Here is a 23,951-nt window from a genome sequence, read left to right on the forward strand (position 1 = left end):
GCTCATACATGCCCTATGACCTGCTCATGCCATCATCTATATTGTTTTTAACACTGAAGGTTTTTTATTTGAGAGGGAACCAAATCACTGTGCATAATGTGCACACTAAAATACAAAAAACATTTTTTCTTAGTAAAAAAACATTAAATTATATTAATATTTTGGGTGTATATATCCACGAAAATACCAAAGTTAAAATGAAACATAAAATCTTACACACCTCGGGTTACAAGTGACCCATGTTTTGTTTTAGAATATGATATACTAGCACCAGAATACGTTTTTTTTTTCCTCCAGTGATGATTAAAAAAATGTTTTCATAACATTCAAATTAAAAGAAGACTATCATATCTAGTAGTCTTGATTTAACAACACTGTAAATACAACATAATATATTCTTCACTGTTCTTGTGTTTCACTTGGGTTCGGGCTGATGGAAATCTGCAGTGCACAAAGGTTTATTCTCCATCAATCTACAGATACGGAGACTGTAGTAGACCTGATTAGTGAATACTTTTTTTCTTTCTCTTCTCTTTTCTACTCTTGTATGTTTGTGTGTGTGTGTGTGCTCATCTGTGTGCATGCATGCGTGCGTGCGTGTGTGTGTGTGTGTGTAGGCATGACCTGTCAGGCACGCAGCTCCTATCTGGACTCAGAGGTTCTGTGGGGCTACCGCTTCACTCCTGTCCTCTCTTTGGAGAAGGGTTTCTACGAAGTGGATTACAACAACTTTCATGAAATCTATCAGACCAGCACACCTTCCTGTAGTGCAAAAGAGCTGGCGGCCAGCCTGAGGGAGGGCCCTCTGCTCCCACACCTCTGTGTCCCAAGTCCTGAACCCAGGACGCAGGTCCAGGAATTTGTCGCCATACAACAGAGGAGCAGGCAGGGGAAAGAAGGAGAGACCAATAATGGTTCAGCCAACCTGCCGCCAGAGAACCGCTCTCACTGACAGATGATTACGCTAGCTTTCTTCCCACTGTGCTCTAGAGTAACTAAGGCAATAGTCCATTATCCCTAGAGTCTTGATATGATTCAGATATTGAGGCCTGATGATTAAAGCCATTAAAATATTCATACCCTGAGCATCAGTATATACAGATTCATGTCATTTACATTCATTGGGCTGTTTATTTTGTACTTCAGTCATATATTTTCCCATCACTGACAAATATACAGTGCCCTGGGAATCTAATATGTAGCCATACACAGTACAATATCCTATATTGTGCTTCTGCATTGAATATGAATGATCAAAATAACTTTTTTGAGAGTATTCGACAGAACTTGCTTTTGATGTAAAACTACGCTAATCATAGCTGTCGGGTTCTCTAGAACCCCTATGCCTTTAAACCGAGAAGAGAATGCAATATTCAAGCTAAGCTTCTCACACTTTTCATTCATCCATGAAGGAGGCGATAACTGTGGAATGCCATGTATCTTTCTTTGAGCTACTTTCCACTGCAGACTTTTTTGTGTTCATGAATTCACTTAATCGTATGATTACATGTGGGTAGTGTTCAGGGAAAATCCCTGGACGCCACAGAACTGTCATCTCCAGCCTGGACCTTAACAAAGAGTGGAAGATAAATGCCTATTGTACTCGGGTCACGGTGAAGGAAAATATCGTCCAAACGTGCACTTGCAGGATTTTCAACATCAGCTTTAAACTATAAAATGTTGCCTTCACACCTCGAATGAAAGACTCTCATTATGTGTATCATAACTTAGAATGTTTGATTAATTGATTACTGTCAATTACATTTAATGATTAAATAATGAATTAAATAATGGATTTTAATTTAAACAAGCACAATCTCAGCAGAGACAGACACGAATATCTGCACTCAGCTGAAAAAAAAGGCAGTATTGTCTGGGTCAGATCATGCACTGCTGGTTCATGAAATGTCTTTTGTTTTTATTTTGCTTTCTCTGACACCACTATTGTGGAGTTGAAGTTCTATAAGATCATTTCACATTCAGTCCAAGGAACTGGGTGAATCACAATTCACAGGCAAGATCTGCACCTCTGTCAGTTTTGGATTGCAATACAGGGTATTTTCTATGGCATGTAAAAATGATCAAACACTTCAATACTACATATTAAACAAAGAAAATAGGTTCATAAATCTGCAAAAAAGTTTATTCACAAGACTTCGTAAAGACTTTGTCTTTCTTTGCATTTTAGAAGATATTCAACAAGCCACTCAGAGTCACTCTACTTAATCTTTTAAAAGAAATATTCCAAATAATCCTTAGATTACACAACTTACCTTAATTGGTATGTCATGAATTGGTATGGTGTGGGAATAAACCGGTCACATTACTACAGCTCAAGAACCTCACTGTTTTCAGTGTATTTTTCTGGATGGTTGTGTGTGTTTGAGTGTGTATACCTGATGTTAAAACACTAAGGAAACATGACACAATGACAAAGTCAAAATCAAATTTATTTATATAGCACTTTGCTTCAACAGCTGTTGTCACAAAGCAGCTTTACAGGTGTCCAAGTCCAAGCCCTAGTGAGCAAGCCAAACTTGAGCATGGCAAGTTAAAATAACACATTTTCAGTTTTACATTTTTGCTCTTCAATATTCACAGCTGTGATTTCTTTTTAAATTGTCTGATCTACATATTGGTTTAATCCATATTAATCTTAAAAGCTATAAAAAAGACCAAAGAGAAAGATAAATATAACATCTCTAAATTTAAACAGAAACCATTTTCAAGCTGAACTCAAATAAATCAAGGTCCATACATTTCCTTTACTTTATAGTCATCATTACTTAATAAGGCACGAAGCTTAATTAAAATGTTGAACAATGCATAATACATAACTTGCAACTTGATTTATCTTGCAAGATATATGATATTTGTCAATAATCATATGATAAATATTACCAACATTAAGCCTAGCTAAGATGAGGAATGGATCCGTCATTAAAGTGCACTAAACTACATTGCTCAAAAAAATTAAGGGAACTGCAGCAGGTAGTGGTGCTGTATGTGGGGTACATTTCATTTTGAATGCGGCATCCTATGTATAGATCTTTTTATGCCTCCATTATAGATTAATGGTGTGTTCGGGACCTTTACTTTGATGGCAGCAGTCTGGCTTATCATGGCTTTTCAGCGCATATTCTTGTATGATAGCTGCAAAGTAGCATTTGGATTTGTGGTGGCAAACACAAGCTTTGGTTGAGGAAGCAAGCATAATTTTACACTTTAAAACAACTGTGTGGTAGGTTTTATTCATATTTTAACAGAAGAGAACTGCAAGGATGTGGTAGTTGCTAGCCAACTAGCCAGCTGGGACTGTGAGTGTGGAAGCCACATTTTGGTGCACTGAGCTTGGGAGCTCCAGAAAATCTGCAGTGTGTGTGTGTGTGGATGCTGCGTGGCAGAGCATGCGGGGATATTTGAAAATGCAATGCAGCAAGGTTAAGTTCTGTCCTCTACCAGTTGCTGCTAATTGGATTGAATAGTACAGTCAGTGATAATAGCCACTGTTTATCTCACTGTTACTTTTTTTTTATTTTCATTGCATAATTTGCCTTTGCCTAAACCTAAGTAGTGTATTTAGGAAGTTGGTTTTAGACTCAAGGTTACCTAAATTCCTTCACTGTTTATTTGGTGCCATTAATAAAGACAATTAAGATAATTGTAGGGCTGGTGTGATGGGTGAGGGAGTGCACAAAAAGAAGGAAGCGATCATACCAGCCTCAGGGAAAATGGAGGATTTAATGAATAAAGTGCACTAACACAAAATCCGTGACATCATCCAAAGACAAGACGTATATAGACGGACAAACAACCTTCAGGTGGAGTATGCCCGGAATGGTTAAATGGTGGGATGGTCAGGTATCTGTCAGGGCAGTTTTTAATTTTAAACATCAAAAACTAATGTGTCTAAACTATTTTAATTCTGAGGTTTTTCTGACCCAGATGAAGCTATTTTATTGTCTGACATTGTAATGTTGTAATGTAACCAGATATTCACCAGTGATCCAAATGGGTATTGTTTAATATTTGGGCCTGTACACCTTTGTTCTTAAACATCTACTATAATTTATAGTTATTACCTGATTAAAGAAGTGCTACACAGTCCTTGTTTACTGGGTTATTTCAGTGGATGCCTCATACCAACCCTGCGTGCTTTACTGAGTAGTGTATGTGGTTACTATAGGAGTAACTATCTTAAAATGCAACCGGGGCCCACATTTGACATAGTCCGCAGGATCCGAGTGCTGACATGGAGGATATGAGCACTGAGTTATGGATTTTTTAGTATATTTATTGTTAGAGGTGTTTATTGGGCATTTAGTCACATCAGCAGAGAGAAGGTCAGAGGAGGAATGATGGTTATCGTCAAAAGACCCAGTGAGACTATGGACCACCTGATCCTGGAGAATGCTACCAAAGGACTGCCAATAGGACTGATTGTTGTGATGTGTTGGAGTGGCTTTGGTCATTTGATTTGTTTGCTTGATTTGTTTTTTTAGGGGGTTGCAATGTCTTTCACCACTCCTGATATGAAGGAAAAGATTAGGGTTTTGACTGGACGGGTACAGTGATTACAAGCTAAAAACGATAGATTAAACACAATGGATGAGGTTAATGTGGATGCTGGTACCAGGAATGTTCAAGAGACTACGAGTAATATATTATCCAAACTAGCCAAACTAGATTTGAGCGTACCATGTGCCAAGAACCAGCCTTTTTATGAAAGGGGATCGGAGGTTGTGATCCAACTTTCAGATGCTCACACTCCTCAGCCTCTCCGTTAAAGTCTATGCAGGGGTTCTGGAGAATAGAGTTTGGTCAATAGTCAAATCTCAGTTACAAGAGTAACATTGCGGGTTCAGTCCAGGTCGTGGAACACTGGACCAGCTTTTCACCCTTGTGAAGGTCCTAGAGGGTGCATGGGAGTTTGCTCAAACAGTCCACATGAATCAGAGGAAAGACAAACCAACTGAAGTTAAACTAACTATGAAAGAGAAACCTTCACAGACAATTTAAACCAATGTTAATCAATCCAAAAGCAACAATGATAAAAATGAATGAAAATGGAGGAAAATGCCTTATGGATGAAACTATTAAATGGAAGATACTGGCGTGTCTTACATCTATGATAAAATAAGATGAAAGCTAGGTCTGAAATGTAAGCTAAGAATGGGCTATATAAATAAAATGTATGTGTCACGCTACTTTGGTTGGAGTTTAAATAATAATAACTGCAAACGGCATCAAAGCGGCATGATGAATGAAGGCACCATACTCAGGACGAGAGTCTTCCAGGCTCGGATGGCTGTCCACTGGTGCCGGCAGGAATACGTGGTATTTTGAGGTCCAAAATAGAAATTCAACAACTAAGACACAGAAGCATGGCAAAGAAAGAAAAAGTTAAATTACATATCAACAGACACAGGATAGTGTATACCTTTCCTGCAGGTACATAATTTATGAATAAAGAAGAATTGGTTTGTCAGGATATATTAGTTAAGGCATTTCAATAGTTTTCACTCTTCCAAAGCCATCTATGAATTACCAGGCTTCCTTAACTCACCATACTGGAGCTGAGGAGGTAATCCATTTAGTAGTAACAATAACCAGATTAATACATGTACGGTACATTACACTAATAAGAATAAAAGATGTGACATTAGTCTCATAAGTGAATAACATGGTGAACAGGGGAAATATAATATATATGCATTAATATGTGAACTGTGTGTTCCATAATCATTTCGATAATAATGAGACCGGATTTAATCTTTATGTTCAAACATCAGTCCTGATATAGACACTGTACACATGGTGGCTCCTAATATCTCAGCAACAGTTCTCTTTCATTTTTATGTTATTGCATTTATCTAAGTGGTGTTTTTTTGTTGTTGGCCTGTGTCCCTGCATCTACAAGCAATGATGAGACAACAACAGAGGGTTTGTTACTAAGATCAGGGATGTAGCCTCCTCTTGGTGAGACTTAAGCATCTTTGATGCCGATTGCTATCGTCACCCCTCTACTAATGGTACAAAAATATATATATGTAACAAAATTTCCAATGTCTCATGGACTTGAAGCCTCTTTTGTGAAATGATAATTTTGCCAGTTGCATTTTGATAAGGTTTCATTTAGTGAAGCCTACAAGATATATAGGCTTGTGTTGATATTAAATAGCTGTTTTATTGTTGTTGCAAATACAAAGAAGCACTGAGTGTGCAATGTTTAATCAACGAGCAAACTACAAAATTACTGAAATGTCTCTACCTTCTCCATCTTATGAATGACATTTATCAATAGCCAATTTGTTTCACTGAAATTAATTTACTCCATTGCATTTACATTAAAATGTTCACTCAAATGTTTTGATCCAGAGAGGAAATACTACCGTTTGCTTCTGTATAAAAATTATTATACCGCAGGTACACTGAAGGGCTTTTTTGGATTTTTTTTTAGATCCAATGTCCCTGGACGGCATTTTGGTTTGCAGAAAGGTGCTGTGGTTCACAGATAGACTTTAAAAAATAGTGCCATGCCATAAGGCCTCCAGCTTTCTCTTGAGGTTTCGCTCATCCAAGATGGTTCTGCTATGGGAAGCAGGTTGTTTGGGTCTGTCCACAAACATTTCTTTCCTGCTCAAAAACCCTCGTCCCCACCTCAATGGCCTGCAGGGGATTATCGTACATGTCATTGTTGTGTTGCAAAGTTTACCCACAAATTCGTCCAGTACAACTGTAGGCTTTATTCCACTGTGGAATGTCGCAGTGGAAAACGTACAGCTGAACTCAGCTGTGCAAGATGGAGCAGACATGCCCCCACCCCCATCATACTGTAGAGCAGGGGTTCTTAACCTTTTTCACTGTGCGACCCCCTTTTAGGCTCCGGTAAATTTCGCGACCCCCCCCCCCCCCCCCCCCCCCCCCCCCCCCCCCCCCCGTTTACGTTCTAAACACTCCACAGCTTTTGATTGCAAACTCGAATGCTTCGTCTGCAAATGGCGTAGCAACTTGGAGGGCCTGAGACTTTCCTTGGCTAGCACTTCGCCACAAACAAGACACCAGGGTTGCCAACTCTCACGCATTGAGCCTGAGACACACGAATTTGACTATTTTCACACGCTCTCACGCCACACATCCGATTTCTCACGGCGAAAAAAAACTAGTTTATTTACCTCTGATCCATATCTATGATTCAATGAGTTACTAGTTCGCTCTGGCACCAATCACCGGTGATCGATCGATCGCGATATAACACTTAATTTGTGTCCATTGTACACCCGCCCGGTAACAATTTACACTCGCCACCCCCTCCAGGTTCAAATCTCACTCCAGGCGATCTTGAAAAGTTGGCAACCCTGAACACACTGCGGTCGTGCATCCCCTCCTTCGCTTGTCTGCGTAAATCCATATTCTAAGTACTTTTCATATTTTCTCACTTTCTTCGTTTTTTTCTGTTCTGAAGTTCCTGGAAGTGGGCGTTTTGCATCCCCACTTTCAGTTCGACGTTCTACAAAACGCTCCATGTTAATCCAGCCTGGACGAGCGGAGCCACAATGAGGCAGTTTGATTCAATAAACTTTACTGAATCAACCTGCCTCATTCTGAGTCTTGATTCAGGTTCGCGCATGCACGTTGTGGCTACGCTTGTCCAGGCTGAGTAAAGAACAACAAAATTTAGCTCCGAACCTGATTCGTCGCACATTTAACTCAGAAAACACCTTATTTTGTGTCACATTCGCGACCCCCTTGGAAGTACGTCGCGACCCCCAGGGGGGTCGCGACCCCCAGGTTAAGAACCCCTGCTGTAGAGTCATACAGGGAGCAAAGGTGTGAGCTCCAGAGGTGAGGCAGGTTCATCTCTGCTCGGTTGTGTAAGGAAAAATGCCCACTCACACACAACCTCCTTATGTGTTCATGCCACTACTATTACAAAAGAAAATATTTGAAAACGGCTAGTAAAATGTCCATTTACAAATAAGTGCAATAATTATATATATTACCAAGTTATCAGGGGACTATAGAATAATTTAAAAGGTGACCTATTTTATATTGAAGCCTACCTGACCAGAAATCCATTTGATCTTTAAATCTACTTGCGCTTTTTCCACTGCCTATGTCAAGTTGTGGCAGGATATTGTTCTGTGAACTGTAAAAGTTTCCATTGTATTTTACATAATAGATATATAGAATAATGCAAATTTTGACTTTTCCCATCACAGTGACTGGCATATTAAAATTAAGGAAAACCAAGCCAAATGAATTTGTACAGATATAGTTTTGCAGAAATATCATTTAAAAGTACTCTACCTAAACAAAAATTTTAATCCATCTGAACACATTGTTAAATTACTTTTTTAATTTAAAAACAGAGTCTGAGCTGCCATTTTGAGGTACAGTACCAAATTCAAAGTGTAATGATAATTGACAGAAATAATAATCGAAAGATACGTAACAATTTAAAGATACATATAATTTCAAGATTGATGAACTCAAATTTTACTTCTTTTAAAAGTCAAAACAAAACATACGTCAAAGTACATAAAAACAGCACACAAGAAATTTAATAAGTGACAGTTAAGTTAAACTTTGTTCAAGTTAACCAAACTGGGTACATGCAAAGTTTAAATAAATTTAAGTTACAAGAGAATAAAAGTATTTCTATTTTTCATACTTCAAACCAACTGAAATGTCATCTTTTTTGGTGAATTACTCATTCTGGATTTTTAAATACTGACTTGTACAGTCTGTTCTGTATAGGCATTCTGTCTCTGTACCAGGACATTCAACAGGTCATGAGAATTTTTTTTTCCATGTAATAGCGTGCTAAAAGTTTTTTAGAGGTGCTCAGTTCTAAGTGTTACAAGACAAACAGACCCACATGAAATAAAGTGATTATCGCAGCGTACACAGTGATTTAGCAGCCTCTGGGAAGGTTCGTGATAACAACCATAAGACATTTTCTTGACACACAATCCTGACATTTTCAACATTCCATCCACATACGTCATCCACAGTGGAATACAGCCTGCAGGTAATTCACAGTGGAATACAGCCTACAGGTCATCCACAGAGGAATATAGCCTACAGGTCATCCACAGTGGAATATAGTCTACAGTTGGAGGAATTTGTTGGTAAATTCTAAGGTACAAGGATTTAATATAAAACAATCAACCTGTGAGATGGTGGTGTTGGGGAAGGCAGACACAAATGAACCCTTTACTCTTGCCCAAGAGCCAGCCTCACTGGTTGAAACAAACAGCACCATATAATAAACCTTCAAAGTTCATTTGAACTTCATTTTACCAATTGACTACTGATGAATGCACACAGTATTTGGGTCATCAGTGAAGTTGTTTCAGTGTGTTGTTAAGAATTCAGTATTTGGCACCGATTGTCCCTAACCACCATACAGAGACCATTTTGCAAATTACTTCTGAGCTCATCACTTGACTGCCTTTCTCCTGACAGGGTCACAGCTGAAAAAGAATGAGATTCTAATAACCTCAATGAACTTTGGGTGAGTTACACTACACTCCACAACTGTTTCCCAGCATTTACTCCACACCTACTGTCTCCATGAATTTACTCCACACTATTCTGTCTCTCTGCGTTTCCACCACACCAGTATTTACAACAAGAGCAGCATGATCAAAATATTGAGAAAAATAACAAAATTAAGAAAGTTTTACACAGCAGTCCACAGTCCTGTTTGTTTGTGAGGTCTAGATGTGGGAGTCGGGGCCCCAAACAAAGAAAACACAAAAAACAAGTGATGTCGTGACAAGACCAGCATTGGCGTAGGCCAAGATAATCTGTAGTGTCAACGGCAAACACTTCCTGTGTGAGGTGCGCTAGCTGGGTGAGACACACGCGATCAGCCCCACCCTCCTCCATATTACAGAGGTTACACTGGAACTAAAACAGACAAGACACTAATTCCTGGTCAGCTTGATCAGTTTGAATTATGTTACAACTAACACAAAAGTATTTTCCCTATCCATAAGAACAGGTGTAATACTTTTACAATACTAACAATCTCAAAAATTAAGTGTTATATTATTATTAAGTGTGATATTGTTGCACTTCCCAAATGTTTAGATACAGCTCAAATGTATAACATGTTTTCTCCTTTTTTTGGTTTTAACGAAGAATCACTCTATGGTGTCCCAGTGTTGTGGAACTCCACAGTATGGTTTAGCTTCAGCCCTGTTCTACTATATCCTGTTTAACTCATCTGCTAATCATCAAGCCTTGTATGAGGTCATTAAGGTCTTAGAGTCCAGACAGCATAAAACTACAGCAGTGTATACAAGCTAGGAGTAGAAACCTTCCAGCTGGACAAGGTATTCAGGTTAGGATATACTGCCATCTAATGACTATGTGAGGAACTGCTCAAAAAAAAAAAATTTCTCTTTTTTTTGGGCGCAAACAAGTAAAAGCCTGTTGGGGGTATAAGAAGTGGTTCCAGCACATGTAATAATAAGGATCTGATATGATACAATCATACCTTCAGTGAGCTCACAATGGTCCAGCCCCTGAGGAGGACTTCCCATGGAAGTGTAGTGAATATGAGGCACCATTCATGATTTTGGACATTACTAGGTTAAGATTGCAGTTACTAGGGCTGGGTATTGATTCAAATTCCAAGAATCGATCCGATTCCGATTCTGAAGATTAAGAATCGATTTATTTCGATTTAATCCAATTTAATCGATTCGATCCGATTCAATCCAATTCGGGGTTTAGTGTTATTAAAAATGTATTTGAGCTGACTATGTACAGAAGCAACATGTTAAAACTAGTATTATATCGATATTAATCAGCAAATAGTTACTGGTAGTTGGTAGTTACTGATGGCTGGAAGACTGGTGAAAAGGGTAATCATAAATCTACCTTCAAGAAAGGTAATCCAGGACAATAAACAGAGGACATCTTTGAGGTGTCTATATCTGCAACAGTGGACTCCTACTGGGACACTAACCAGTGCATTATTATTATGATTGAAATAATTAAGAATTCACACAAAAGCTACCAAATGCATTTTTATTTTAAAAGTGCTCACACTTAATAAACTGAAAGTATAAAATGTAAACGTGTATTTTTCTTTAAAGTGCGAATATAAGAACAGAACTGTCATGTTACGGTCCCAGACCCCTCCCTTTTGGGCGTGTGTTAACGTCGTCTGCGTCTACTCGTCTGTGTCTGTGGATCTCCGTGGGTGCGGGTGCATCTTGTGATCATCCGTCTCACCTGTGGCTCGTCTCGTCATCACATGGGGTTTATGTGGTTTGTCTACTTAATGTGCGTTCGCGCAGCGTCCTGTGTCGTCGTTACCGTCACTGTCCGACGCCATGTTGTTTTACAGTTAGTTAGACCGAGCACGCCCGCGTGAATTTAGTGACGAGGCGGGGGTAAAAGTTCACAAAAAAAAATCGATCTTTGGACGTACGAATCGATTATCAGATCATCATATGCGAATCGATTCTAAATCGGAAAATCTATTTTTTCAACACAGGCCTAGCAGTTACTAAACCATAAATTAAATGGATGAATTTATGGGTAGGGTTGATGAGTACAGTGGAGTGCTACGGTGATAGGAAAACAATGTAGGTTGTGACTCAAAGCTTCAGCGTACTGGAAAAATGAGTGACAATTGGTTTAAAGTGCAGAATACACTATCCCTAGCTGTTGAGTCAAAAGGTCAAGTTAGAGCCAAATTTAGAGCCAAATGAAGTAGGATACATATACACACACAAATCACACCAAACATAGAGACAGATAACAGGTAGAAGCTCACCAGACCGACAGGAGTGTTGAGGGGTTTCCAACACAGCCTGAAGATGACTGGGTTACAAACCAGTCATAACTTCAGAGATGTTGCCCAGCCATTCAAGCCCTGTGGAAGATTAGTGCACATAACCATGGTGAAAACGTATGTGCAGAACTGTGGAAAAGATACGTGAACATCAGCATATGATCACCTTTCCTCATCACAGAGGAAGACCTAAGAGAATTTTGAGTGGGGGTGCATTTTAAGGAAGAGTCTCAGGACTCTTCTTTATACCATACACTATTTCCCCAGACTAGCTCAATTGAGGACCTGTCTCTTTTACTTTTGACATTTCTCGGTGAGTCTGCTTTCCTCTGTAGGGTGCGTGTTCATGCATGGAACGTATCCCTGTGGCCAGAGCTGGCTCGTGACTGACCACTGATCCAGCAGACAGTCAGAGATCGAAACGCAGAGAGAGGACAAATAGTCAGACCCCATTCCAAAACGCACAGAGAAGACCAATAGGCAGACTCCATTCCAAAAGGCACAAAGAGAACCAATACACAGACTCTATTTGAGGAGTTGTGAGCATGAGTCTGGAGCTCTGTTGGCCAGGGTGCCTTAAAAAGAGAAAAACCACAGACCTTCTGTCGGTACCATATGGTTAAATCTTTCAGAGAAGATTTTTTAATTGAAATGTTTAATATTTTCTTTTTTTTTTTTATAAACCCCAACACACAGCCCTCCAGACGAGCGTGACCAACACACAGCCCTCCAGATGAGTGTGACCAACACACAGCCCTCCAGCTGTGCCAGACAGACTCTTCTGCATGTGCCACTGACCCCTCCAACAGTGTCATGAAGACTTGAAGATCCTCAGACTTTCCCCGTGCTCTCCTGCTGGGCTGGGTTTAGATGTTTCCTGTTTAGACTCATTGGTTCTCACTAATCTGAAGGTTAGACGTAATATATATTCACTTAGCTTCTTTATCCATTGCAGCGTAAATTTCTTAATCTTATGTTTGCTCATTGATGAGACTTTGCTTTCAGGAACCTTCCTTTTGTCACTGTGTCTTTGGGTCGTTTACTGGGGGCCTTGTCCTCTATTTTATCCATATATAGCTGTCCATATATAGGTTGGACAATGGCTGTTAACAGCTCGGTACAAAAAACACCTGATGAACTGGATTAGTAAGGCGGGGAATCCCTGTGCTGTAAAATCAGATTGCTTGAATAAACCCCAAATTAATGCTAAAACTAAGTAGTTTAGTGCCGTGTGACACGTTTACTGCAGTGGATTGACATGGGTTGGTTCTAGAGACATGTGCTCAGGAACTGTGATGTAAGTTGTACTGATTATGATATGATTCAACATACTTACAAGTAATATTCTAACATAACACCGATACAAATGGCTACGTGGTTCAGATGGAGATCAACAACCCACAAACTGAGCAGCGGAATCACTTAGAGAAGCTGAAGACAATTTGACAAATTCCAAACAGACAAAGAAACATCAAGTAACAAACAAATAGATGTTTGTTACTCTAATAGATGCACACAACAGAAGAACAGTTTCCTGATTTAAAGACACTGAAGGAACAACGATGCTACCTAGTGGTTAACAGAGCACATTATAATTAACATAGCGCCCTCACTTGTTTGTTGATCAAACTTCTGCAGATCAAACCCATCTGTTATGGGTTTCGTTAGCTATGCTGTTTCCTGTGTGTTTTGCAGTGTTGCGAATAAGGTAACAGCGTCATTTTGTCAGTAACGGGATAATATAATTAATTACTTTTCCTGTCGTTACAACGCTGTTGACGTTACTGGTCATTAAAAGTGGGGCGTTACTATATATTGATATACTAACAGTAATGCGAGCGGACCCCTGCCCAGGCTAGTGAGGAGTAACAGATCTCGATAGGTCACAGCTCTCGGTGTAACACCTGTTTAACTTAACAAGTCACTAAGCTAAGGCAGCGTTATGGTAGCCAATCAGAGCCAGTGTTTTTACATGCGTGCCGAAGCACACGACACAAACGGAGAAGAGGCAGATTTAATTTAATTTAATTTGATAGATGTAAATGCACTTTACTGTATATAGTTTATAGAGGTGTGCCAAAAAATCGATTCATATATCAAAAATCGATTCTCATTTACTACTATTCAGAATTGATTTTAAATGTCCCAAAATCGATTCTAAGTCATGATGAAGTCTCGCGTTATGTAATTACAAAATAACGCGAGTTTTTACGCAGCAGGTTCTGGGACACACTCATGCACGGAAAAGGTTCAAAACAGATGGAGGAAAGAGATATTCAACCTGTCCGGTCTTCATTTAAGGCAAAAATATGGGTTCAATTTGGTTTTTACCAATTGCCAGGGAAGACCGAACTGGACACACTGTAGCTCGTGTGCAAGGCTTGTGTAACACGGTGCGCACGTTTATATTGAGAAGGGTGAGAAATAATATAGAGAAGCGTTTATATTGAGAAGGGTGAGAAATAATATAGAGAAGGGTGGACCCAAGTGCCGGTTCGCAAGATCAAGATGTTTGACACTAGTCAAATGTAGTAGCGAGAGGGAAACGCGCACAGCGACCCAGAATGAACAAACAAAACAACGAGGAAGACTCAACGCGCAAGAGAATAGAAACCAAAACTGTGAGGGCACAGAGTAAATAGAAACAAAAAACAATGCGGAAAAAACAATGCGGAAAATACAATGCGTGAAAAATAACACTCAACCATAGTGAGACGGGAGGAAGAAACAAAACAACAGTAACTAAAAACAGTGCAGATAAATGCAACGTGAAAACGAAACCAAAGACGCCAGCAGAAGTAACTGACAAAAAACGCCGCAGCAAAAACCCTTCCCAAAAATAAAGGCAAAACGGATAGGAAGAAATACTGGATTGGGAAATCTTGAGATGGGTCAGGAAGCGACGCAGGAGATAGATATTCGAATAAGTAAAGAGAAAGCATAACAGAGAGACGTGGCGAGACACTTTCAAACGAGAAGCATTCACAGAGAAAGCAGACTGGCTGAGAACGTACGGTTACGCTGGTTTAGTCTGGGACTGACTCTGGTGCCCCTAGCAACGGCTGGGGGCACTGCATCCGAGCCAGCCCTGACAGCTCGCAAAATGAAGCTCAAGAATTTTGGTAACACAACAAAAACCATTTTATTTTACCAAAGCACTTTATTTTTGTTAATTAAATGTGAAAGACTCTTAATTTTCTGTATTTGTCATTCTGTCTTGCAAAGCAGACTGTAGTAGATCATGCAAATTTTATAGACTGAAGCAGACATTTTTATAAATCAAATCGTTTTTTGAATTGAAAATCGTTTTGAATCGAAAATCGTTTTTGAATCGAAAATCGTTTTTGAATTGAACCGTGGCTCCCAAAATCGGAATCGAATCGTGAGATAGTAAACGATTCCCACCCCTAATAGTGTAACTATTTACTTTCTTTTTTTTAAAAAAAGATTTGGGATTTTAAAGGATTTTATCCTGCACTGGTCTGTTGATGTGCAATAAATGTCAAATTTAAACACCTTTATGATCTACTCATTTCAACTGATTGTGAAAACTGCTTTTTCAAAAAATCCTTATTCATTGGCATATAACTTTTAACTGTAATGCAAATAGTTACTTTCCCTGGTAACGAGTTACTTTTATTATATAATAATTCAGTTACTAACTCAGTTACTTTTTTGAACAAGTAGTGAGTAACTATAACTAATTACTTTTTTAAAGTAACGTTCCCAACACTGGTGTTTTGGTATCACTTCACAATACTGTTCCTACTGTACTGCACAGTGGCAAGTAATAAAAGTTTTAAATAAAAACAAACGGTTTAAGCATATCCAATATCCGGTATCCATTTCCATAAACTAACTGCATCGGTCTAAATTTCATTCATCGTTCTAAAGACTGTGTTATTCATGTAAGTTACATGACTTGACATATGCATCAAAGGTATTAGAGTTGGAAGAAAAAATAAAATCTTTAGAAGCTGCCCATGCTGCCTCACCACAAGAACACACACTGAACAAGCTGAGAAAACTCAAACTGGAATTAAATGAAATAATAGATAAAAAGATGCAATTTTTACTGCAAAGACTGCGTTGGCAAAATGTTGAACATGGCAATAAATCCGGAAAATTCCTTGCTAATCAGTTAAAGCTTAATAAGGAAAAAACAACTATCTCTTCTATTAAGAACTCAACAGGTAGCATTATTCACGACCCACAACAAATAAATAAAGCTTTTGAAGAGTTTTATAAAGCTTTATATACATCACAGATTAGTCCATCTGATTCAGCTATTGAAGAATTTATTAATAATATAAATCTCCCAAAGCTGGAAAATGAACAAGTTGTTGCACTGGATTCACCACTTGCTCTACCTGAATTACATGAAGTCCTACAGCAGCTACCAAATAACAAAGCTCCAGGACCAGATGGATTTCCGGTAGAATTCTACAAAGAATTATGGTCGGTGCTAGAACAAACCTTTTTTAAAATGGTAAATCAAATTCAAAATGATCACGTACTGTCCCCAGACATGAATTCTGCTAACATTAGCGTACTTCTAAAGCCAGGCAAAGACCCTACACTTCCTTCCAGCTATCGCCCCATCTCACTCAAAAATGTAGATCTTAAAATTATTTTAAAATCCATCATTCAACAGAGATTTAACCACAATCAACTGAATTTAGAAATATCAGCATGGGTAACTGAATTTTTAAATCTAGATACTCCTAAATTATTATCAAAACTGTATAAATTATTGTTAAAATTTGATGATTCAATATCCCTTCCAATAGCCAAATGGGAACGAGATCTATCTATTAATCAGTGGCGGATGCTGGTCTTTCAAGGAGGGGAAGCTCAATTTCGGCTTGAGTGATAGTAGTCAGTCTCCAAACACAAGCAGCTACAACAAAAACCACCAGAAATAGAAGCTCGATTTGTCGCTAGTCGTTTTTAACGAAGAAAATGCCGCTAAGAGGATTAGGAAAATCTCCGGTTCAACCCAGAACAGAATGACAATTTTAAAAATTTACATTAAATGCTCCCGCGGAGGTTTACGCCAAAAGATCGCTGATTCGCTCATTTCGCTGTCAATCAAAAAGGGATTCGGCCTCAGACAGATCATCCGATCATCATGCAGAAGCTGAGCGTCCGGGCCAGCCGAGGCCAGCCCACTGCCCCATAGACCCCCAAAGATGCTGAGCGTCCGATGGGCGGGACAAAGCCCAGCATTTATCCAATAGCTCATTTCGTTTCACTGCAACTCTTTGCTTCGCTATTGAACTCTGTAGACGCTCAGCGTCCACACCGTTTAAAGCACCGTGAAAGCTGCGTCGTTACCAGTGATAAGAAACTGATTCTGAACAAAAGTTGAGCGCATATTTAGTCAATGACATGTACACACAACAGTATATGTTTGATCACTTATTTTTTTACATTTTAGGGGAAGCTGAGCTTCCCTTGCAGTCTTAAAGCAATCGCCACTGCTATTAAACCAGATCAACATTTTTGGACAGACGTATGCACAAATATTTTCAAAATAAGTAAAAGCCCCAACTTACAACTTATACAATACAAAGTCCTTCATAGAACACATTATACAGGACAAAGGATGTTCCAAATGGGCCTAGCACAGTCAAACATATGCACCCACTGTACAGGCAATGTAATTGATCACTATATGCATGCTATATGGGACTGTAGGCCTGTCCAGGAATTCTGGCAGAAGGTATGTGTAGACTTGTCCACGTGGTTTAAATGATACATCCCAACGCCACCCAGACTGTGCATCCTAGGAGACGTCAGTGAACTGGCTATAGAGGCAAACACATCACACATAGTTCTTACTGCCCTATGCATCGCCAAGAAAACCATTCTTATCAATTGGAAAGCAAAAAAGGACCTGCATATTACTCATTACAAAAATTTATTACTCAATCACATCTGTCTGGAGAGAATGTCTGCTTCCTCTAAAGACCAGTTGGAAGAATTTAACTCTCTTTGGGTCCCACTGATCAGTTCCATTAGCTAGTCGGAGTGGTTGGCTGGGGCCACGACTCCTGGGTGGCCGGTTGGTGGCTGGGGGTCGACTCCGGGGGGACAGCTCGTGCCGGCCACTTTCTGGGCAGGGGGGCCAGGACTGCCGACCTGGGATGTTTGTGTGTTTGTCCTGGCGGGCGGTGGGGAGGGTCCTTGGATGGCGCTGCCTCTGGGCTCTGGGGTGCGGGTGCTGGCCCCAAGGGGGGTGGCTGGCCTCCCCTGCGGGGCCGGGTGGCGGGGCCTGGGGCCACCCGACCCCGTGCTGGGACCCTGCCCACACGGGGGGGCCTGTGCCGCTGCGGGCGCACCGCTGGGGGGGTGGGTCGGTCGGCCTTGTGTCGGGGCATCGGGTCTGGGCCTTGGGGCTCTGAGGTGCCTGGCTGGTGGGGGTGGGGCGGTGGCTGTCGGGGGTATCTGGGGCGGGCCGGGGGCGCAGGGTTCCGGGCTCAGACCAGCTTGTCTTCATTCCTGTGCATGTCTGCTGTCGTTTGATGTGCGATTGGTATGGCTGTGGGTGCTTACATAGGTGTGTTGTATATATGGGACAAGGTGTGTGGGTGTATATGTGTGTGAGATATATATAAGAGATGAATGTGTGTGGGTGTATACGTATGCGAAAGAGAATATGTGTTTATGTGGATGTCCAGACCGGCTGTTCTCTGTGGTGGGGGTGGTGGGGATCTGGGCTTGGATGCGGTGATGGAGGGAGCTGCGCGCCCGGTCTCCCCGGGTCAACCGCTCCCTGCCTAGAGTCGGTGGGGCAGTGAAGCTCGGTGCTCAATGAGCCAGCTAGCTGGCTCTCCTCTTCCAGAGGACCATTTCCTCTGGACCTACGCATTACCACCCACCCACCTCCCACACATATACACACACGCACGCATGCACACAGTCCTTGTACATTTAGGATCCTGGGGGGCAGGCGTGTAACCAGAGGTTGACGAGGTGGGCCTGCTGCAATGGTTCACCCGTCTCCTCACCACTGTCTGTCCCTCAGTTTTTACTGCACCTTAGACATTGAGGGCCTTTGAGGGGACGGTGTGGACAAACGCTGGCCAGTGACCCGGGGTAGAGGTCTGCGCGGGACTGCTTTTTTAATCCCGCTCCCGCTTGTTTTAGACCCGCTCCCGCCAAAAAATCGCTTGTTTTAATCCCGCTCCCGCCCGCACCTGCTTGTTTTAATCCCGCTCCCGCCCGCACCGGCCAAAAAATCGCTTGTTTTAATCCCGCACCCGCCCACCACATACACATTTCTGTCGCCCCCCGCCCGCAATCCTAATATGAATTGAATTAATTAGATTTAGTACTTGAAATTTTCTTATGTATTTATTAAAACAGCAATATAGAGATTGATCGCGCTGTCCCATTTCTTATCACAGTCCAAACACATCCCGTTAGGTGACGTACACCAACACTTTCTGACATGTATCACAACAAGCCGATTTCCATCTCCATTAATTACAATGGAATATGACTTCTATACATCAGACTTTCCTGTAGTTGGCTTAATTGTGGTGTATTCGCCTGTTTTAATAGAATTTTCCACAGCTGAAACTGGTTGACCGTCTAGAGCAGGGGTCGGCAACCTACGGCACGCGTGCCACCATTGGCACACCGAGGCATAGTCACTGGCACGCGACACGCTGGACCAGCATCAGCAAAAATATATATTTTAATATAAATTATTATATTAATGGATTATACTTTCGCGAGTGACCGTAGCGTGCGACTCCGCACGCACACCTCGCGCGAACGGCGGAGGCGTTTAAACTTGGCGATCGATCGCGATATAATACTTTTTGTGTCGATTTACACCTCCCCCCCTCCTCGGTCAACAATTTAAACTCGCCGCCATAGTGGCACACTCATTGACTGGACATGTTAAAGTTGGCACTCCATGTCTCAAAGGTTGCCGACCCCTGGTCTACAGTCTCTGCCATTTCTGTAACAAAATGACAAAATGACGCACACTTCATGTTCACGTGATCAGTTGCTTAGCCAATATTTTGAATTAGTTTATTGCTTACTTACTGAATGATTAGTTGTTTTCGTCCTGTTCCTTATGCATGGAAATCATTGCGTTGTTATTATTATAATTTTCTAGACTATTAATTTGCGGGATTTTTCTACACGTATATGTGGTCCCGCTCCCGCATCGCCTGGACTAATTCAACTCCCGCTCCCGCCAATAACAATTAAATTCTGTCCCGCGCCGCAAGATATTCTGTCGGGTCCCGCGGGACCCGCGGGATTACTGCGGGAGTGCAGACCTCTAACCCGGGGCTTTGTCCACGTTGGTCCCAACACCTGTCCCCTCAATTTTAACAGCACCATAGTATCACACACTACCACACATACATATACACCAACACTTACACACAACACAGCACTGGGGGTGGAGGGGTGAGAAGGCCTTCCTTCACCCGTTTCCTGCTCCCTGCCGGGGCGGGGGTGGGTCGCAGGCGTGGGGCCGGGCTGGTGGCGTCCTGGAAACTACTACCGATCCTTGCTGGTCCAGCCATTTGCCCCCGCCGCGGAGGGTGTGTTGGTTTGGAGGTATGTGTGTCTTTGTCCTATCTTTTTATACAGGTAGGTGAATGAGTACATGTTGGGGGGAATATATGGGTATGTGTGTATATATTGGGGTGTGGGCACATTTGGGGGTAGGCCCATGTGCGCAAGAGTGTATATGGGTGTGGTCGGATGTGTGGAGGAAGTCATGTTGGGATGAATGCCCTGCCCTGGGGCTCCACAGCTCCTGGGGGGGCCGAGGGCGGGTGGGATTCCCGGGTCTTTCTCTGCCTACCTCTGGCCTCTGGGGGAATGTTGTCGCAGCTTTCTACCCTTGCTGGTAAGTACATTCCGTACATTTATCCTATGTTGCACAACTAGGTTACACATAAACACACACTCACACATACATCACATCATTTGTGCTAAATGTCTTTGGTACACTTTCTGCTTTACTTTGCTGTGGTCATTCGAGCTGGTTGGGTTATTTATTTATTTTATATATAATACTTTATATATAATAATTATTATATATTTTTTTCCCTGCCCTTCTGTCTTTTCCCTTTTTTATTCTTTCTCTCCCCCTCTTTTCTTGGTCCACCTAACCCCAATAACTATCACTTTGCATATTGTTATAATTGTTATAATTGTCATTTGAACTGTACATAAAAACAAAGTTGTCCTCCAAAGATGGGGGGGGGTGGAGGTGGGCCATTTAATAAATAAAAAATAAAATAAAAAAAGACATATGCATCTGTATATTAAAGCATTTTCTTTTTTGTATTGAACATTTATTGAACTATATATTATACCATCAGTCAATTGTTATATTTATGTGTTGTGATCTGAGGTTATTATTATAATAAACATCCTCATTTAGTTTAGATCTTCATTGTAGGGACATTAAATAATAGATTATGTCTTATACCACCAGATCCACAGTCAAAAGGACAAAGTTTATCTCTTTAGCATCCTCTGCTGGCAGTCTGTAAGGTAATGGCGGCCTACCAACAGACACTGTCACCCTACAGTTACAGTAGCAGCTCAATGCGAGACATTCCTCATAAACTACAAAATAGTGGTCAACAATAATTGCTTGAACACAAGGCTTATTTGTTAAGTAATTGATTAAATTTAATTAGTTATTAAAGTGTCTTAACTAAAATTCACACTTAAAGTATTGTTTTCTCACTTTCTCACACTGAGACTAACTGCTTGTAGCTACTGTGTAGTCAAAAATATTCTATTCTTACTTATCCAGTTCCATAGTTATTGCTTGGAATTATAGTCACTTTCATGACTTTCTCAGTCAGGCACTGAAAGCTAAAGATTTATATTTGTTATAGAGGCCAAACTTTGGACCATCAATCAACCTCAAGCTGAGCGCAGAATAAGCATTCAGTCTTGACAGGCTTCTGCACTTCTGTTATATTTATGAATGCATTACAAAGGTTAGGAGAATTTTGAAGACTGCACACTGGATCAAATATAAAAAGGGTAAATAAAAGCACTTGAATCCCAGTAAACATAAAGTAATGTACAGACCACAACTAACTGACCAATTACATTTTTGCTAATGCTGAAACAATGCGAGTTGATTTGACTTGAAGTTGGTTGATTTGAGTTGATTTAATCTTGATTTGAGTTGTTTGAGGCTATTTGTATCTGTGTTTTTATATATAGCCTGCTCATCTTTTGGGCATAAGTCATATGCCAAGTTAATTTAGATTCCTGCATGCCTGCAAAACCTTTGCGATTGACGACTGCATTTAACACATGTGGCCCCTAGGCGGGGTCAGGAGTACCAGACCTAAATGAGGTCTAAACAGCGAAGAAGTCCAGACTACAGCAATTCTTCCACAGGAATTCAGGTAACCTGTAATTGCTCTTACCCGCTCAGGCACCTACCCACTAATGGATAAGTCAGATGGCAACCCTATACATGGGTGTGGTAGTGGCCCAGGGACCGAGTAGGGAGAGGGGCCCATTTTGCTCATGTGCCTCGTTTAATGGCATTTATAGGGACCCACTGACATTGAGAGTGTACAGGGCCCAGAATTTGCTGCAACGATCCTGACCCTATAAAACACATCACATTTATTTACCCAGTTCACCGGACTAACTTGGGCAGATAAGAAGCAAAACAAAGTAATGGCATAATAATAAATACATAATGTAATTAAATGTAGCCAAGTTCACTCTAAACTATCTACTCAGGTGCTACATGTTTAAAATACAATGTAGGCTACATCACAATTTTCATCACAATTTCTGTTATGTTCTGTCACATCCAATACCTCACAGTAGATATTAAACAAATACAATAGCCTACAGCAACTTAGAATTTCACTTTTAAAATACTGGACCATGCAACGTACGCTGCACCTGCTCTGTTAACAACAACAACAGTCATACAATAATAATAATAATAATAATAATAATAATAATAATAATAATAATAATAATAATAACAATAATAATAATAATAAACCATGTAGAAGAAAACAGAAAACAAGACTGCAACATAACAAATGAAAAAAACCTAAATATTTTTGAGTGTCGGTCCCTATAATGAGAGACTAATTAGTCATTACATACAGAACCCAAACTACCAACTTTCCAAAATGAAGGCATCATTCACCATTACCTTTGGTCTGGTCTGATCTCTCCAAATGTAGGACTCAACCTCTACCCGCAGTGCTGTACACAATGCGTTCATATTTTTGTGAATCCGGAACTTGAACCGTTCCGTATATAAACAATGAACGTGAACCCAAGCGCCGTTCACTCTCGCTCACGTTTTACTGCACGCCGCTTCCGTAAACACAACCCAACATGTCCACTGCTAGCGTACAGGACACACTACTGACGCCGGTTTGTTTGAATATTTAAATACATTTTATGAACACACGTGTGGAGTCAGATGAAAAAACCACCACAAATTGTGCCCACCAGCATATAGTGAAGGACCAGCTGCCTTCGTTTCCCAACAAGAAGAGGGACAGGCTTGTACTGATTACGTTCTTCATTTAGAAAATCAACTATGAACGTGAACTAGTTCATTTTCAGGAGTGTGAACTGAACTTTCTCATTTTAGTGTGAACTGGCCTAACACTGTAAATAACCATATCCAACATACGAGTGCTAAGAACCGAAAGAATAAACTACGAGCATCATATATAACGTTACATATTTTAGCAACCACATAAAACGGCTTCCTTCACTCTGAATAAGCAGTAGTCTAAAATTTATCATATTCATTTACTTATGCATATTCATTTACTTATGTTAGTATTTGTTTAAACTATTAAATAAAAGCATTAATTAAAAATACTCACGTTTAATTACGGTACTTCAAATGTCTTCTAAACATATCAGGTTACCGACCGCGGTAAAGTTGGCTCAGTGGTCTGTATTCGCCAGATATTCACGAAAAAATGGGCTCGTTATTAAAAAAACAGATACTGTATGCTATAAATACCTATTATGCAATTCCTATATATTTTGAATTTATACCCACACAATGGCTTTCAATAAACATAGATTTAGAAGGTGCGAAAATATCACATCTAGTTCATGTTAGTCGGTA

At 40.5% G+C, this 23,951-nt stretch overlaps 1 protein-coding gene and 1 long non-coding RNA gene across 7 annotated transcripts in view; one reads left to right on the plus strand and one right to left on the minus strand.

The window, feature by feature from the left end:
* kcnj5 (potassium inwardly rectifying channel subfamily J member 5) overlaps positions 1-4,188 on the plus strand; it is a 30,849-nt gene extending 26,661 nt beyond the window's left edge. For all 6 annotated transcript variants that reach the window (XM_076994011.1, XM_076994009.1, XM_076994006.1 and 3 more), the window contains one exon: positions 618-4,188. In XM_076994011.1, coding sequence (XP_076850126.1) covers positions 618-952 — 335 coding nt within the window. In that variant the 3' untranslated portion in view covers positions 953-4,188. The remainder of the gene's footprint in view (positions 1-617) is intronic.
* LOC143499392 (uncharacterized) lies at positions 2,433-23,951 on the minus strand. Its single transcript, XR_013126060.1, has 3 exons — positions 23,701-23,951; positions 11,801-11,899; positions 2,433-5,369 (listed from the first exon to the last, which is right to left on the minus strand). It is a non-coding gene; the product is annotated as an uncharacterized LOC143499392 (long non-coding RNA).

The sequence above is a fragment of the Brachyhypopomus gauderio genome, chromosome 2, assembly GCF_052324685.1.
Source record: "Brachyhypopomus gauderio isolate BG-103 chromosome 2, BGAUD_0.2, whole genome shotgun sequence".
NCBI classification, from domain to species: Eukaryota; Metazoa; Chordata; class Actinopteri; order Gymnotiformes; family Hypopomidae; genus Brachyhypopomus; species Brachyhypopomus gauderio.